Here is a 19,653-nt window from a genome sequence, read left to right on the forward strand (position 1 = left end):
CAGCCTGTCGTCCCTCCAACCACTCGAGAAATATGGAGCAGAGAAGAGAAGTATTGCCATCTTTAACATTTTGTTTTTTAGATCCTATTATATTGCATAGCTTTCATGCGCAGTAAAGTAGTAAGCCGGTTATTTTTCCTGCCTATTATGATGTGTCAAAACCTGAAGGCAGTCATCGGGAACAACGGTTGGGAAATGTTCCAAAACCGATAGCCGACTTTGACATTTGACTAGGTACCGGTAATCCGGAAACAACAGGGTAGAGGCCTTTTGGCAGCATGGTGTGACGATCACAGCTACCTACGTGTCGCGGCATCGAGCAAAGGGATGGTAAATCCGTTTAAGGGCACCAAGTTACTTTCATTGTTTATTCGCTAACATTAGTGATGTGTCTAAAACTTGTCTAGACAATGGAAACGAGATTATTCAACATCAGTGAGCATTTGTTGCAATCATGGAGAGACATTAGTAGTCATCCTCCAGAATCTAATGGGAGGATTCATAGGTGCTTTTTTGAAATATCATTCATGGCTGCCGGATTGCCAAAGCATGCCACCTGTTGGACAACAATAGGATATTTGTTTGCATACTGATTTAAAAGTTTCAAGATCATCCACCCACAACGGCATCAAGCAAGTCTGTAAACCAAACTATTTGCAGATATTTCCTGTCACAAGTTTTCCATAGCTTTGTGTCTATACCAGGAGTAGACCTCTAGGTCAGACTGTCACTGCTCCTAGCAATAAAAAGTAAAGAAGATGTACTTCTTGCTTGTGCGTATTATGTATTTCTCAATAATGTGTCTACTCTACCAAGGAAGGTGATGTACATGAAGATTGCTTGAGGAAGGTACTACTTCACTCGAATAACCCATTTTCGACATTGAATGACATTTTTGAAGCATTGCCTGACCGTGCACATTCTTTTGGAGCCGTTCTTTAGTGGAGTATTTATTTTCAGGGCAGTGCCTTTCAGAACAGTATTTGACCAGTCACATTCTTTTTGGAGCAACACCTTTTGGAGCAGTTCCTGACAATTTTGACTAGCCACAATCTTTTGGACCAGTTCTTTAGAGGAATATTCTTTTTGGAATACTGCTTTTAGTAGTAATGCCTTGCAAAGCTTTTGGATTAGTACCTTGGAGGAACAGTCGTTTTAGAACAGTGCTTTCTGGAATATTGCCTATTGGAGCAGTGCCTGATTAGCCACATTATTTTGGAGCAGTACCTTATAGGAACAGTCACTCTGGAAATAATCAACTAACTGGTAAGAGGTCAGACCTTCTAGCTCAACTGAGTAGTTCCATGTTATAAAATGCAAACAAACTGATGAACGGTGAGAACATTTAAGTCGCAAAATCTGGTGCTTGCAACGAAACGTCTGTAAAACGTGAGAAAAGCATTTTGATATTGGCTTCCTGGAAGGGACCGGATAAACCGAGGCTGGATATCAGGGGTTCTACTGTAGTTTCATATTCCTTAAGTTTTCTGTTCAACCTAAAAATGTCCAATTGTAACCCAAAATTCAACAGTAAGATATTACAGGGTGATACACAGGAGCGGGAGGCCCCCCCAAAGGTGTATGGTTCTGATCAGTGGGACTTACAATGTCGATTGTCTGTCTATGACAGTTTTGTGAAAACCTGTGAGTCTACTACAGCTATGCAGTGACTGTTTCATGCATAGTTTGATGTCAACCTACATGGCGTTGTTCTGAATCCTAAAGCCTCGTTTACACGACCCAAGGTAGGGCAAAACCGTCAATCTCCTTGACTAGTGAACGGATTTGCGAATCTGACTGTTCTCACGGCGCGAGGTGAGACACTTCTTCACCTCGATTTCAGTTGCTTTGGTACCCCTCTGTATGTATACTGTACACAAGGAGGAGCCCATTCTTTTGTAGGCAAACCAATCGGGCTTGTACACTTAAAATGTTGCACTTCCAGTCATACTGGTCTTCAAAGAAAGTGTCCTATATGGCAACATTAGGGGGTTTCTATTCCTCTTTAAAACTTTTAGGATAGTTTCAATGCTTAAATGCTTGATGGTTCTAAGCACGATGGAATTTATTACTTAAATTGCATCATACACTTCGTACAAAAATGTGTGTAAAGGAAGGCTGTGGTAATGGCGAAAGGTGAAGTTGTGACCAAGTGTCCGGTGTGTCTAAAATTGTGTTTGGACGATGAAAAAACTCTTCTTTGTGATGGTTATTGCGTTTTGTGGCATCACGCTAAATGCGTATATATATCTGTGAAGATATTTAATGAAATTAGGAAGATAGGGGAGCATGTGAAGCGGTTCTACAATCCCTGCACTAGAAGGATCAAGGACCATATTGTGCATGACGAACCTCCGAAGACAAACTTGATTGACAAGTTCAATGACATGAAAAGCAAGGTAGCAGCTTTCCATAAAATCAGACTTAACCTTGAGAAGAAAATTAACAATCTTATAACAAATAGCATTAAGACTAAGGTTGGACTAAAACAAATTATGGAATTACACAAGGTTAAGGACATTTAAGCCGGAAGTAGACATTTTGGATTCAAGCTAGAGAATTGAAGTTCCGATGACGTCACCAGCAGATATCGACAACCATGAGTTACGAGTTTGCCATTGGTGGATATAAACGAAGACGAAATTCAAGAACCAGTGAATCTGCAAAAAAACTCTGGCCGGGAACTGAGTAAAAAAAGGAACCGAAACGGACTTATGATTTCGGAACGGAGTGAAGCTGTAGTAGAAACCGAAGTTGCACTGATGAAAAGTAAAAAATGAACCTGAACCTGGAATTGAAACAGCAAGTAATCGCCATGGAATCAAGATGTACGAAAATGATGGAATGAGGAATATCAATGGTAGTAATCAGCATCGATCAAATCTCGAGTTTCCTATTCTAATGTGGTGAAAAATAATTTGAAATCAAGACCAACTGATTCAGAAAGAACTATGCAGAACTTCAACCATAGGAACAAGCAGAAGTCTAATACTGTATAATACTGTAGATAATAGGGAGAAGCGGCGCTGCTGATATCCTCAAGTCTGCGCGTCAGAAATCATTATTCTTTGTATCGAGTTTCACCAGATGTGTCAAGTGACTAAGTATTGAACTTCTTAGCTTCTAAAGGCGTTTCGGACAGTGAGTGCATCCAATTAAAAACTCGGCACAACTCCGATTGTTCTTTCAAAGTAAGAGTTCCCTCAGGTGAAGCTGGTGAGATCTTGGACCGTAGCTTTGGGCCTAGGGAAGTGTTGGTGAGAGCATTTCTGCCGTTGAGTCGTGAGCCTAGGGGTGAACGTGAAACTAGGAACTTATATATTATACTAGCCGTCATACCCGTGCTTTGTAACGGGAAGTGAATGCTGAAGAGAATAATTATTATGTTCCATAGATCTACTGTATTAAATCAATCAATCAATCAGTCAAGAAATTTATTTACACAATTATTACCAATACATAGGTTACAAAAGTGCAAAAACCACAAATGGTTTGTCTGCACTAAAAATATTGTTTCTTATTTACCATACAGTTTTGTCAGTTTGAATCAGTAGCATGCAGTTTTATGAGTCCTTAATTGTCTCTTGAGTAATTAATAAAAAAAAAGACAACAAAGACACAAATGTATGTAGATAAACTTTAAGTAATCCACTAAAAGTATTAACTGGCTCCTTCGTTTTCCAAACATTATTTCTTAAAACAATAGATTTTTATAAACAAATAGGAAAAAAGAGAGTCAATATGTTTACGAATTATGCCCTTAAAAATAAAACACCTTATTCGCAGAGTATCAACAATTATTTATTAAATCAAAAACAAATAACTGTAAAAATCCTACTTTGACAGTTCTCATTTCGTATCACTGCTTTTGGTTGCTGCTTAGTTCAAATTATCTGTTGTCATAAATTTAAACGATTAATAGTGCTTCTCACCCTGTTGGTAAACCTTGTAACTTTTAATGCTATTGAACATCACAGAATCAAATTATTAAGTTGCAACAGCTGTTAAGCTTCTAATTCAATTTAAATACGATTACTTATAAGGTTAACATGGGAAACTTCAGAGCCACTGGGGTAGGGCCGTTTGGATGGATCTGCACCAAACTTCATATGAACCACCATTGAATAATACTTAATAATGCCTGAAAGTTTCATTACAATCTGTTTCGGAGTCCATAGGGTGTATACATACATACTTCCTTTTTTATAGATATAGATTCAAGTTTGTGAAATCAGCTGTATCCGGCAAATTTTCTTAGTTCAAAATTGGCTGCAACGCAAAACACCATTGATGTCACACCTTTAGTACATAACTGACTTGCAACAAAGTATTGGCTTTAAGGCGCCATATTCTTTATTCTACCTCTACAAGTCACTAAAGCAGTCAATACAAATTGAGTGTAGTTTTGTTAACTTGTTTATAAAGATTTCCGAACAGTTAAGGGCAACTAACTCCTAATGGTATTACACCGTGACTATTCTCTACTTCAGAGCCTTCAGAGGTGTTATAAACTACATTTTAGCACCTTAAAATACCGACATTTCCAGGGAGTTCTAGCCCCCCCCCCCCTAAAAAAGAGTGTATCCTTACCCTCCCAGTTAGTTTAGGCCCCCCAAAACTAAATCCTGGCTTCGCCACTGACTAGAAACATATTAGATAAGAAGCATCCTGGTCTGAGACACAGTGTAACAACACCAGAAACCAGGGTGAGGGCGAGGGTAGCGGTAGATAGAACTTCATGACAATTAGCTACTCATCACGCTTGTGAGCTACGGAATCAATCGTGAAACGGTTAGAAAATTGTTACATAAAGAAATATAATTCCACCCCTACAAACTTTTCACTGTCCAACAACTTAGGGCAACTGATTTTGCTTTAAGTGAAGAGTTTGCTTACTAAAAGAAGAAACTTGGGTCCAAATGAAAATAAAATTTTATTGGTGAGAGATGAAGGTTATTTTCATTTAAACAGGACTGTGAATTAACAAAATCTACATTACTACCAACCAACTCAACTGATGTAATCCCGATCTGGAACCTTCCAGAGCATCCACACATATTATTTTTCGGAAATAGCTGGAAGGTGCCCATGAAGGCTTACTGGGAAATAATTATTTTTATAATTGGTATAAATTGATTGTCGTCAAAGTTGCGGTACCCGCAAATAAATGTTTCAGTCTCAGTGAATATCTTGGCTGTTTAGGATCGCCGTAATATCTGTAAGTAAATGTTTTGGTCTCGGACGATCGCGGCAACTTGGCGATATCTTGGTCGTCACTCACAGTCGCTGCAATAACCATAGGTAAATGTTGTGGTCTCGGCAATAATTTGACGTCATTCGTCATTCCCAATCACGGCAACTGGGCAATACCCGTAAGTAAATGTTGCGGTCTTTGTGATAGCGCGATCGTCATTCACGATTACGGCAACACTCGTGAGCATATTTTGCAGCTCGGAGATACTACAATTGTCTATCGCGATCGCGACTGCACTGTGCTGTGAACATCTCTTGCGGTGTTAGTAAAATTTCTGTGATGGTCTCCATTGATCGTGATTTACTTATGATATTAAAAGAGAACCAATGGAACGCGTCAATGGATTTAGACTTATTGGCTATTTGTGATCATTGTAGTCCTTGGTCCGTACAGAATTCAAGTACAATTCTCAGTGCTCTGGTTGACTGGATACCCTGATACCCTGTCACCTCTCTCACACTTTTTTCCAATAAGCGAAAATTAGTGTTAGCATGTGCCTAGTGATTGAGCTATCTTAATACAGATCTTCCAAACTAAGTGAACCTTTGAACTGAAAACAATTCTAAGGATCAGGACAACTAACTATAACCCTGATTTGGTTGAACTTTAAATGGCAAATACAATTCTCCCTAAAAACTACTGTTATTTTAGCTTTCTGCTTTACACTCTTTGTAAACTCATTGTCAATAACAATTCTTACCGTTTAAATGTTCAATAAAGGTAACTTAGTAGTACATCGATAATATTTGGCGTTTTGTCATCCTGTGTTTTTATCAGTCCTACTTAAAAACTTCCATTATAGAACAAACACAACTGTAAAGTTAATTTATATTAACTTTCTTATGAATTCAAATACTCATAAGCCTACTATGAGTTATGACAAGATTTAAATATGACAAACACAGTTTATATACCCATAAATAATTATGTGAGGTAGGTCAATTATATTGTTTGGTCACAGTATCATTAGCATAAAAACTTACAGAATTTTAGTTAGTCAAAAGGTTATATATGCTAACAATAAAAAATCGGCAAGAAATGTTTTTGAAAACTTTTTCGCTGAGCTTTTAAATCTCTGTTGAAGAACAAAAACCTTAGTAGGCTAATTCAATTACATTTTTTTAACCAGAAAAAATAAGTACAGTATATAATAACAAATCATAAAAATCAGTAAGATATATCCTTATATACGCCATTTTCAGTAGTTCATTTATTCTCTATATGGATGGGAGACAACATATTGCATTCAAACAAAGATTCAACCCGTAGCCTCATCTAGCACAGAAGATTATAGAATTATTAAAGGTACAGTAATTTTATGTGTATTAGAGAAGACTATGATTCAGCACTTTTAGTAGCTTGGTAAATGATAGTACAGTAAAAATAATCGGTTGTAAATTAAAATTTAATTTTTTTTATGCAAATTTGATTGTAATTTTTTTTTTTATTCAGAAATGTGTTTGAAAAGCCTTGAATCTTGATTTGAAAACCCTACTAGTCTTCCCTTGGTCCAGAATGAATTTGATCACTAATATATTCAAAAACTTTTAATTTTCATGAACGATAGGAATTTCACAAGAGTTCTTGTGTAGGCCTACAGCGAGTAAAAAAATTCAACTCATTATGTTATTGGCTTTTAGGGTCACTAATTAAAAACAATAGAGCAATTCTAGACCTAGGTCCCAGCACAAAGAATATGGTAATAGAATCGTCCACAGAAATTTGTTACACCTACTCAATCCTCAATACTGTATATAGCACTTTTCCATTGTGTGCGTGCGTCAGACAAATCATTAGGATCCAAGTCTTGTACAACACTCAATGTTTGCATGTAAAACGCAAATCAACATTATCTGAAGTCCATCCCATAGTGTAATCATATACAATTAATTGCCTGTTAGGCTCACTGACACTAACAATTTTAATTACCATATCAAATTCACACCTGCTGTTTTGTATGAATTTAATTAAGTTTTTATCCCTACAGACAATTATTGTTAGGCTAATTAATTGTAAATTAGAGTAGAAGTAACATTATATAATTTATTTCCATAATTCTAATTAACCATTTAACATGACAAATAGGCCTGTTTCTTTATTTAGATTATATAAATGATGAAACATGTTAAGATTAGTAGGTGTTTTTTTCAGGGTTTTTTTAATGAACAAATTGTTTACAGTTGAACACTGCTAATCCGACATCATCGTTTTTCGAGTTCATGGAAACATTCTTCCACATCCTCCGCAATCATGGGAAAATATTGAACGTCTCTTACGGTCAGAAAATACATGATCACAATTGTGAAAAAATCCTAGACAAATCCTATGGTCACGGAAAAGATCATCAATGTCTTGGGCGATCGTGGCAATATCCCAACCATTCTGCGATCTGGTAGACATCTTATCGTCTTTTGCAATTGTGACAAAATATTAACCATCTCTTGAACTTACAAGGACATCATAATTGTCCCCAGCAATCACGGAAACTTTATTGTTGTTAATGATCCATCTATGATCGTGGCAAACTTATTAATATACCCTGCGGTAAAGGACCCATCATTTTCGTATCCTGCAATTCAGGCAAATCATTGAACATTTCCCGCTATTACGGAAACAACTATCTTCTGGTATAGTGCTAAAGTATTGATTGAGTCCAAGAGTCAAGGAAACGTCATTGTATTCTCCCATGATCATGGCTAAATCAAATCGTGGCTAATCGTCTCTGTGGTTACAGGAACATTATCATCATCTTCCGCAATCAATAAATGCCAGTTAAGCAATTAATTTGGTCATTAAATATGCTCCTTGGAAAATCCGACCTTTTCATTGTTCCGACCATGGTTCCAGTCTCATAAGTCTCGGATTAGCGGGTTATACTTTATAATATCACATATTTATTTCATTGTTAAGCAATTCAAAAGGTTTATTCCCATAACCACTAGAAGAGAGAAGTAAAGTAAGGTACAGAGGAAACATTCAATGGTACACTCAAGAGGTGTCTAGCACTAGTCGCTGGTGTCTAGGGTAAGGTCCAAACCCCCTCATGTACTACAACGCTCACAGTGGAGGAAGACCCTGTTCCCTCACAAGTATATTTCTGACACAACACACTAGAGCTGAAAGCGCACAGTCGTCCCATAAGCAAGTTTCCTCTGTACCTTACTTCTCTATACAACTATGGTATTGAAGTTTGCAACAGTTGCTAACAACAATATGGCCGCACGGTCGGTGTCTGGCCATGCGGAGTGGATGAACCGCTTCCTGTTGGGTTTTCCCAGCCTACGTACTATATTAAAACCGGGTTTCATTCTCTCGTTGTAGTCTTGTACAAAACGCTTATATTAGTTAGTGCATTAGAAGCGTGTGGTGAGCTGGAACCAAAGGTTAACAGAAATCAATGGGTTCATACCTTCATAACAGATAAACCATTTGTGTTTCAGACCTTTTACGAGCACATGCGATTCCCAATGATAATTCCTAGTCTTCATAAAATAATTCGGAAATTTCAAGCCACGCCTTTTCCTGGCAGCGTCTCTCCAAGTTTTGTTGAGCTTTTTGTCTTACAAACATGGCTTGTCTTCAACCAGTTCTATTAACTTGTCCATATCAAATATTAAGGCCGCTACACACTAGGACACCCGGTCGCTTATCAACCGGCGATCTGGTTGACGTGCGACCAAATAGCACAAATATCGCCGTGTGTGCGGGGGCCTATCAATCAGATTGACGGCGATTTGTAGGTTGCCAGGCGACATTTTGGTTTCCAGTGTTGCGGATCAATCAATTTTATCGCCGGGCAATGAGAATTCTCAAAAAAACAAAGGTGTGTAGGGTTCAGCGATTAAGTTGATCAACTAAAGACGGCTTGGGCATGCGCAATACAACTAAAAATGAACTGACAAAACGAAATCATGCTAAAGTCTCAATCTGGCGTCCTTTTTTTTCAATGTGAGGTGTCACGGGCGTCACTGGTTGCTAAGTATGACAAAAACTGTCACCTGTCATCTGTAAATAGTTCTTAAAATCCTGAGAATTTTCAAGCCTTAAAGCTCGTAGGAGTGTTATGTGGTTGTAACTATTACTACGTTGAAGCCAACCTTTAACCCAAAATCTTCTAAACAATTCCTTTCTTCTTCTCTGCTTCCCAAAATTAAACATAATCATAACTTCGGCAGCTATTTCCTCTTCGTCGGCGGGCATGGTGTTGTCTCTTAGGTACACACTTAGGTAGGCTTAAGTGCAACTAAGCTCGAACCAGAACCAAACACAATGTCTATCCCCACCAAATTTTAATTGATTTCCTGCTTGATTGAAAGTGTTTGATATCCTATTCTGTGGCCCCCAGCAATAAAACGTTCAACCATCAACTTAGTCACTCGTCAACCAGATCGCTCTGGTTGATAAGCGATGTACTAGTGTGTGTAGCGGCCTTTACGGAAGAAGAGCTCCAATCACGTAGTCAATCCGTATCGTATGTTCTCTCTCATAAGACTGTGTGTGTCATCCCTCCATCGCGGCTTAACTTCCCCTCGTGTAGCCACTCCCATTTGATTCAATGTGTTGTCTGAATACACGGATGATACACCTCGTCTGGCCCTGGCCTTAGATTTGCTGCTACAGGGATGGTAGTACAGTATGTTTTTAGAGAAAGTTTAGTATGAAAGAAAGAAATTTGCCAAATATGATTAATACTGTAAATCCATAAGTAAGCAAACCAAAACAGTTTACTTTTTCTCCATGAGAATAACAAAAATTTTTAAATTAATGGTTTTGTTGAATTCTCTCTGCGACCATTAAACGTACAACAAGGCTTTATTATACTAAATGATTTATTCTTTTAATATCCACAAAATGTTTTGGATGTAGAAAGACTACTATAGAAGGACTACACTCGGCGGAAATGACATCTCTTAACCGGACAATTTTTATCAGCACATTGGTTTAACTTGACTAGATCGGCAGGAAGTGGGCAGTACTGAAACGACTGTTCTAGTGGGAAAGGTTTGAGACCCGTGATCACGTGTCTAAATACAATGCTCTCCTAAATTTAAGTCGAATATCACAGTAAACAGTCTGTTTTTACAAGTTTTTTGGGACGTCAGTTTAACCGGAAAACCTTTTATCCGGACTGGCCTCGGTCTCGAGGAGTCCGGATAAGAGGGAGTCTACTGCAATTCAGTTTAATTGTGTTTTGTCCAAAGATGTATTCCTTAAGTGCTTTGCTGTATTTTCACCAGTTCAACAATACAATCATTTTTCTTCAAAAATCAAAAATTCGTCAGAGATGTGTTTAGAAATTTATGTGGTTAAATAATCATTTAACTTTCATAACATTGTCTTGCAGTACAAACCTTGAATGAGCTTCTGGAATGATGTCATCGAAGACTACGTAGATCATTGCCCCAGCAGCAAAGGCCAAGGCGTAGGGCAGCAGAGGCTGGGCCAGAGAAATGGCCAAGACTCCTATCAGACCGGCCACAGGCTCCACCATGCCACTCAGCTGGCCATACCTAACAATTAAACAAACATAATAAAACATACATCATTTAGTTAAATTCCTAAATTATCACTGTGTTTCGTTATTAGTCCGTCAACTTGTAGGCAAGGCTTTATTTAGTAGAGCTAAAATTGTTCCTGGTCTTATTATTTTTGACAAATGACTAATCTAAACCAATTATCTCAGTTTAAAATATGGGTGGTGGATAAAACTAGATCTAGTGACATGAGATAATACTATAATCATAGATTAAACATACTTCCTTGGTAGATTTGTATCTTTATGGATCAGCTGCTGAAGACAGTTTTATTGTTAGTTCTGTAGGGTGACAATGGAATCATGTTTTTGTTTACAATTTGTTTCTTGTTACTTTAGTTTTTTAAAACCTCGTTTTATCAAATAAAACAATATAATAATAAGCAATAACTCGTCCCTAGTTATACAACAGTAAAGCACAAATCATTAAATTAACAAAAAAAAAAAAATAATAAAAAAATAATAGGAACAAAGTTTTATCAACACTAGCGATCAGTGTCACCAACATGAACTAGACATGAAAAACAAGCTTCAAACTTTACAATGGGATGAGAAGTTTACTTGTGTCAAACTTGGTAAAGATGGTATGTAAAAATATATATTTCGAGTGTTATTAGACATATTTTTACCATTGACTATAATAGGCTAACACTAGTGTTATATGTTAAATGTTATATAGTTAACATTTAAAAAAAGCCTACACATCTACTCCACACATTTAAAAAATCTGCTAGTTACTGAAAAGTCTGCTTTAAATGACCAAGTTCAATTAAAATTTACAAGATATGTATATTATACATCTAAAACGTTACGGGAATTGACTATATAACACTAGTGTTGTAACACTATAGTCAATGTTTTTACTCCCTTCCCGTAACGTTAACGAGTAGATGTGTATGCTTTTTTTAAATGTTTGATTACTAAACAACTAAATTCGGGGTGCTGCATTTGATTTGTTGAACAATTACAGATAATGCAAAATCAAGAGAACAAATGACCGCAAACCTGACCTGAAAAGGTTCACCAGGCAAAATAGCGACAGTTTAAAATTACAAGGAACGGCAGCTTTGCAAAACAATAAGTTGAACTGTTTAGGCTATAATGAACTTTGTGACGTTGGGTTTGCAGCACTGTGTTTTCCCAACAGACCTAAATAGGGAATGTATACCGTTGGTATTTTTTGTCTTGATAGTATCTAACGTCAATCTTTGTTGGATAGCACGGCACCGTTACTTTATGGCCCAATGACAAATGTATCCAGAATTGATACCACTTGTAATCAAACCAGTAGCCTTCAGATTTGAAAAAAGCACTATAACTACTCGGCCACGTAGACAATCATATTTATATCAACTCACCAGAAGCTGCGGAAGGTTGAGAAGCCAGCTGTCTTCAGAGGCAGACTGACAGCCAGACCCTCAGGAAAGTTCTGCAGTCCTATGCCTATGGCCAGATTTCTGAAACAACAATAGTCATATACTGACATGATACTGATAAATAAACTAATGACCATATTTTCCTCAGAGTATACAAACAGTAAATATGATAAAATAAAAGTCAAGTTAACTAGTACATTATTTGGTTTGTTTAATTTTTAGCAGTTTGGACAAAAGATGTTGGGATTCATCGTAGGAGTTTGACCATTTTACAGAGGGGGGGGGGGAGGAGCTGTAAAGGGTAAATGCTCCAACCAGAGAAAAAGAGATACTAAAATCCCATAAATTTTAAGACTACATAACATTTGTCCAGCAAAAATAATAGGTATACCAATGAATTTGCTACAAAAGAACTTTTTTCAAAACATTTCTATGTTCTACCAATCCTGAGTATACAGGGTGAATCTTCTAAGCTGTCCTAAACAGATTACAGACGAACGGCTTGACATACAGAGATGAAACAAAACTTTTCCCCACTAATTCATACCCAAGGAACAACGTAAAAATATATTTACAATTTTTAAAATACAGGGTGTTCAAGAAACTGGGGGTCATGGGTTCGAATCTCAGAGTTTTCAAATGTAAACATATGTCATGTTATGCATCATTTTAAAGCTCTAGACTAGACAAACAATTTAGTGAAAACAGAACTCATTTATCTTTGTCCAGAACGTGCAGTACTGAAGATTAGTGGATGCAGATACACTATTCCCATGATACTGTGCGTTTAACATGAGTTTTATATGGGCAATTGGAGTTTTTCGTTAATCACTAGAAAACGACCAAAGATAGACGGTAGGTTTAAATTTAAAAGTTGTTTGTTTTTACAAGAGCTTAAAAATGATACACAATTTTACAAATGATGCCATTTAAAAATTTTAATTTACAAGGCTACAAAAAAAAATTAAAATCATAGAAAAAATATTTAGTTTTTAAAATGTTGACTTGTCGTATATCAAATTAAAGCTGAACCTACGAGGATTAAGAATTTTCAAACAGAACGAAAATAAGTTTAGTGGTTGTCAAGATACAGTGGTATTCTGTAAGTATCAATATTTTTTATAAAAATGGCCGCCATTTTGAAACGGACAAAGATAAATGAGTTCTGTTTTCACTAAATTGTTTGTCTAGTGTAGAGCTTTAAAATGATGCATAACATGACATATGTTTACATTTGAAAACTCTGAGATTCGAACCCATGACCCCCAGTTTCTTGAACACGTATTTTAAAAATTGTAAATATATTTTTACGTTGTTCCTTGGGTATGAATTAGTGGGGAAAAGTTTTGTTTCATCTCTGTATGTCAAGCCGTTCGTCTGTAATCTGTTTAGGACAGCTTAGAAGACTCACCCTGTATAATATAGGCCTATACTAATATTAAATCAATATTAAACATTAATAAATATTAAATTAATCTATATATATAAAATCCAATGTATGTTTGTATATTTGTATATTTGTATGTTTGTATATTTGTATATTTGTATGTTTGTATATTTGTATGTTTGTCCTTTATGGACTCCAAAACCGCTCGACGGATTGTAATGAAACTTTCAGGCATTATTAAGCATTATTCAAGGATGGTTTGTGTGAAGTTTGGTGCAGATCCGTCAATAGGGCTCCGCCCCAGTGGCTCTGGAGTTTACCATGTTAACCTTATGAGTACTCATATTTAAATGGAATTAAAGAATCTTAACAGCTGGTTCAACTAAACAATTTGATTCTGTGATGTTCAATAGCATTAAAAAGTTAATAGGTTTACCAACAGGGTGCAGCACTATATTTATTTTTAATTTATGAGAACAGCTAATTTGCAACCAAAAGGTGAGTGAGCGTAGCGAACGAACTTCAACCTGGAGGCGAGTTAGCGTAGCGAACGAGCTAGCCTGAACTTAAACCAGGACGTGATTGAGCCAAGCGAAAGAGCTCATCTTGAAAATGAACGAGCATTTGACATAAAACCACATTAGGACAGGACGGCGTCTGTCGGGCCAGCTAGTAGACAATAAACATTCATTCAAATTTCAATCTTTTTATGTTCAACAATGTTTCTTTTTGATCGGTAATTCTCAGTTAATAAATTATCATTTATTGAGTTAATACTTTTTATACTTTTGTCCTTTATGGACTCCAAAACCGCTCGACGGATTGTAATGAAACTTTCAGGCATTATTAAGCATTATTCAAGGATGGTTTGTGTGAAGTTTGGTGCAGATCCGTCAATAGGGCTCCGCCCCAGTGGCTCTGGAGTTTACCATGTTAACCTTATGAGTACTCATATTTAAATGGAATTAAAGAATCTTAACAGCTGGTTCAACTAAACAATTTGATTCTGTGATGTTCAATAGCATTAAAAAGTTAATAGGTTTACCAACAGGGTGCAGCACTATATTTATTTTTAATTTATGAGAACAGCTAATTTGCAACCAAAAGGTGAGTGAGCGTAGCGAACGAACTTCAACCTGGAGGCGAGTTAGCGTAGCGAACGAGCTAGCCTCAACTTAAACCAGGACGTGATTGAGCCAAGCGAAAGAGCTCATCTTGAAAATGAACGAGCATTTGACATAAAACCACATTAGGACAGGACGGCGTCTGTCGGGCCAGCTAGTAGACAATAAACATTCATTCAAATTTCAATCTTTTTATGTTCAACAATGTTTCTTTTTGATCGGTAATTCTCAGTTAATAAATTATCATTTATTGAGTTAATACTTTTTATACTTTTCATTGAAATGGACAAGGTATTTTAAGCCAATTATGAATGGAGATGAGTGTAGGATGAGTGGCACGATCTTATAGTCTTGTTTGTGACTAAGGCCGACATATTCCTTAATCCTTAGATCCTGCAGTATTTAATTTGAGTATTTAATGTTACAATATCAATATAATACTCAAAACATTAAATATCTATATACTGTACAAGTAATTCTAAATCAAATAAAAACAAGAGATATGCGTACATGAAATATATACAACCACACGACTCTCGCATAGTTGGGTACAAACGTTTATAAAGATAATCATTAATCATTACATAAAATAAATACTCAATAGGTCTATAACTTTAAATGACAATATTCTTTAATACCTAAGCAAAAGAACCCAGTAAGCATATTTCGTTTGCCTGACTGGAAATGGCGTACTTGTTCGAGAGGGATGGGGTAACCCCTACTAATGACCTGGGGATGGGCGCACTTCAGACGTGCCCAAATAAACAAGCAGAAACAGCTTGGTTATTTAAAACTAATGTGGCGTTTAAACAGTTCCATTCAACAGTTTGAGAATCATTCATCAGAGCTTTATCAATACAAGGTCACATATTGAGGACGGACACCTCCGCGGACTCTGTTATCAGGTAAGGTCAAGGTCATAGGCCACTACAGCGGAGGCTTCATTCATATAAGTCTCCGTCACCGGTCAAAGTTTGTAGATAGCCATATAATGTAATGTGATTCTGCTAACATTGTGGCGCCACAAGCCAGCTTTCAAGTGGCCTAGGAACAGTTAAGAGAATAAGCAATACCCCTGATGGACCAAATTTGTCCATATTGCTAAACTCCATTTGCCTGATTCGATTTTCTATCAAATATTTCCTGAAATTTAAAAGGATTTATTCCCTATTTAAATAACTTTTGGTTGCTACAGGGAAGGCAATGAAGTGCGTTTTTAGCAAAATAGTAATAGCTTAGAATAAAATGAATATAATGGAAGTTATATCAAAATATATCCATAACTTATAATACATTTTCTTATTATAAGTTATTTTTTATTATTATTATACCTTAACCTATTGACCTGTCCAATTCCTGCCCTGGACTACGGACGGAAACTACAAGTATTACAAGTACAAGTAAGTAAGTATAAACAAGCAAACTACAGCAGTTTACTTATTCTAAACAAATAACCTGGCAATTTCAAATGTTCTCCGTCACTATCATACAAAACTCTTCCCAATTTTTGTCTATCTGTTTAGAAGACCAAAAATTATAAAGACAAAACAAATGTCTCATCATAAAACCCCCGTACCCAGTCCGATCATGCTGGTTCGCGAACTCGTTCCAATAAACGTAGGCTTTTAACGATGCGTATCAGACATGTCTTGTGCATAAATGTTGCTCAGAAGGCAAAATTCTGTAATAAAAACGACGAAGAATGTTGATTGAATTTGTCTCTTCTAATGACAAAGTTTAGTTTCTGACTATAAGATAAGAGCTTTCTCTTCTAAACATTTTCTCATTGCCGTTATTTGTAAACAAACCTAATTTCGACAAATAATTCTTTGAATTAACTTTATTCAAGTCAGCATAGCCTAGGCCACAAGCACATTCCCCATTTTATTCTAATACCATAGTAAAACCCCTTTCGATTATAACAGAAGTTTACTTATTTGTCCTTCAGATACATAAATAGTAGGCCCTATATTGTTATATTGTAAAAGGTATTTTCATTGACTCGGTAAATCCCGAGTAGGTAAGAAAAGCATTTAGATAGAGCAAATTAAGATTAATTGTTTACATTTTGAATTAACATGTTTGCTTTAATTCTTCGAAGCTTGTAATTTCAAAATATCCATGTCCAAATTATTAAATATCCAAATCATTATTGTCTCTGGTCATAGCATTCTCTAGTACGGTACTGTGGTACTACACATATCATTTTGCATCTTTATTTCCTCACAAGCTCAGCTTCCACACCAATATCTCCGTCATTTGCGTAGAGCCCCAGGTTAGAACCGACAACATTGTCGCGTAGTAGGAATGCTGGTCCGCATTCCAGTCTACATTTCCCTTTGATGTTCCCAAAAATACATCCGCAACTATTTGAAAGTTCGCGGGGCGTAGTTCCCAACGGCTTATTGAATACTCACACGGTGATTATTCTGAAAATAACTTATCCTAAAATAAACTATTCAATTGTTTACTGAATGAGAATGCCCCGGATATTTTGTATGCAACCATAGATATTGTATACTACTAGTATTATGTAATTCTTCTTAACTCTAGGGTGACATCAGCTGTACAGGTTTATCACTTGTACAAACTTCTTCAGCTAAAACACTCAATCATTAATGTACTGAAGCCGAGTTACGAGATTACGAGCCAGGAACTTGGCCTAGCAATTTTTTGAAGGCGTTACTGAGTCGGCTAACCATTGGAAACATACACTCAAAAGGTTTAAAAAATGTTGATACAAACGTTAGGTAATTAAGTACTACATTGTATTAAAATATAAAATTTAAAAATAAACAAATACATTTTGCTAATAAAATACTGTATTATTTACAAACACTATTTTCTTCTTGAAGTTGGTGAGACATATTGGAAACACTTCAAATTAATAAACCGTTTGACAAATAAAAATTCAAAATTATTTACAGAGAACAAGAAATAACTCATTTGGTTCGATACAAAAAATGCCCAAAAACAATCGGCAACAAATAAACAAATATGAGAAATCACGAATCTACCGAATTAATAAATTGTAAACAGTGAACAAGCTATGAATTGTGTTTGTAATTGCAAAAGTCACATACATTTTCACACATACTAATGCGAGGGATCGAGAACACACGTGTTGTGGTCAACTAGTGGACAACGCCGTTGAAAGGATGTCCGGTAGGTGGATGATCTGTTATTGGCAAACACTCAAGTATTTTCGAGAGTGGAGTTTCCAGTTTTGGTCCGAACCACTGAACTGATTGATTAGGCACAAAACAACCAAAATTTGTAAAAACTAAGCCAACTTCAGTAAAACAGAAGGGCGGGCATTTGACTCGTGGGTGGGCGAGTTTTACGAACACAAGAAAATACTAACACTGTCTGCTCTGTTCATTCTTGAGTCTGCAGTGACAGTTAAAGGAAGCCAGAACATTTCCCGAAAAATCAACAAATCCATAACTATTCAACGAGTCATAAGGAAATGTTACATGTACCACAAGTTTCATCCAGTTTAGTGAGAGATGGACCAAGACCTACATGCATAAGAATTTACAATAAAATTCCAGCAGGCATAAGGGAAATTGAAGATGCGGAAAAATTTAAATCCAAGCTTTAAGAATATTTAACAACTAGGCCTTACTACTCAGTAGAAGAGTTTTTAAATCAAGAATAGGCCAAAACTTTGACGACCATGGCACATCCGTGCTACTAATGGGATACCTACAAGTATCAAGTACGTAAGTAAGTATCAAGATAAGCAGGAAGTATAAACTGAGTAGTAGGATAGTAGTAGGTCACGTAGATTTTTGTTTCGCACTTTGGTTTAAGATAAGAATGAAACGGTGTTAAGGAAACTTTTGAATATCATGCTTACAAAGAATTTTCATTAGAGTTGTATTTTATAACCCACAATGATTTTAACATAAAATGTATATAATGTCCTGGTGTTTTCCAACTTGATGTTGTCCCCTTTCCTGCAATAGCTATGGTTGTGTCATAGGAAACTGTCGATCCACATTCACTGTCGGCAGACTGGTCTAGAACAAGCGACTTGTCGCGAACTATTCAGCCGAAAATCCGTGGCGACGTCACTTCAAACATTTGTTGCTAATGTGATGATTGGACAGGATACGGATGATTTCTGTGTATTATGAATGTGACAGTTTGGATTTTTGTGAGGCCAATCACGTGAAAACGACTGGACCGATGGAGCTGACATTTTTCAGGGATAGAGCCAATATGCTATTGATGGACATAGGCCTATTGAAACCCTCCTAGGGCTCTGACACCCTGGGTTACAAAGTTGCCATGTTTAATCAAAGGGGGGTCTATTATCAATTTTGTGGGAACTTTGCTTATAGTGTTATGCGATTCTGTAAAATGTACATAATGGGTGGCTACAGGTAAAAGAGGCTTGACTAAAATTGAAGACTTAGCGAATAACTCAATAATCAATAACTCATGAAACGTCAAAATAAAAACAGCAATTTTATTGCTACACTACGGTATGTTGTTACATTCTTTTGTATGACTTCGATAAGTAGGATTTTAAAAGTAAGCAGGTCTAAGCTTTTCGTGGGGCCACATCCGTAACAGGCGTGGTCGCCACGCCAATGGACAGCCGTACGCAAAGTAACTACCTATGTTTAATAGTACGCCTAAGTGACTGTTCACCACCTTTCCTCACTCTGGATGACAACTGAGCAAAACAAATTAGCCAGAAAAGTGGACAAAGTAAGGTATGTTGAGAAATCGGCTGTTCTGCAAAATAATTATAGTGACCAAAATTCCCCTCTCTGGGACAACTGTAGACAAAAGAAATTTTTTTACTATGCGATAAAGTCAAATTTTTATTCTAAAGTGAGTGATGGGTGTGAAATTAGTTCATACGGCAAATTTAAAGAACCACATTCTTCTATTTCGCGTCTTATTCCCGTAGCGAAGCACGAGTATATAGCAGTTGTTACAATAAATGTTTCATCTAAAAACTG

The 19,653-nt window shown here is 36.5% G+C and overlaps 1 protein-coding gene across 1 annotated transcript in view; it reads right to left on the minus strand.

Annotated features, from left to right (window-relative positions):
- Window positions 1–19,653, minus strand: part of LOC129003227 (zinc transporter ZIP11-like) — a 76,511-nt gene that overhangs the window by 5,244 nt on the left and 51,614 nt on the right. Inside the window, exons 5-6 of the mRNA XM_054431520.1 lie at window positions 12,146–12,244; window positions 10,606–10,764 (exon numbers count right to left, since the gene is read on the minus strand). Coding sequence (XP_054287495.1) covers window positions 10,606–10,764; window positions 12,146–12,244 — 258 coding nt within the window. The remainder of the gene's footprint in view (window positions 1–10,605; window positions 10,765–12,145; window positions 12,245–19,653) is intronic.

This window comes from Macrosteles quadrilineatus, unplaced genomic scaffold (assembly GCF_028750875.1).
Source record: "Macrosteles quadrilineatus isolate MER2022 unplaced genomic scaffold, UCM_ALF_1.0 Scaffold_9__3_contigs__length_116548681, whole genome shotgun sequence".
Classification (NCBI taxonomy): domain Eukaryota; kingdom Metazoa; phylum Arthropoda; class Insecta; order Hemiptera; family Cicadellidae; genus Macrosteles; species Macrosteles quadrilineatus.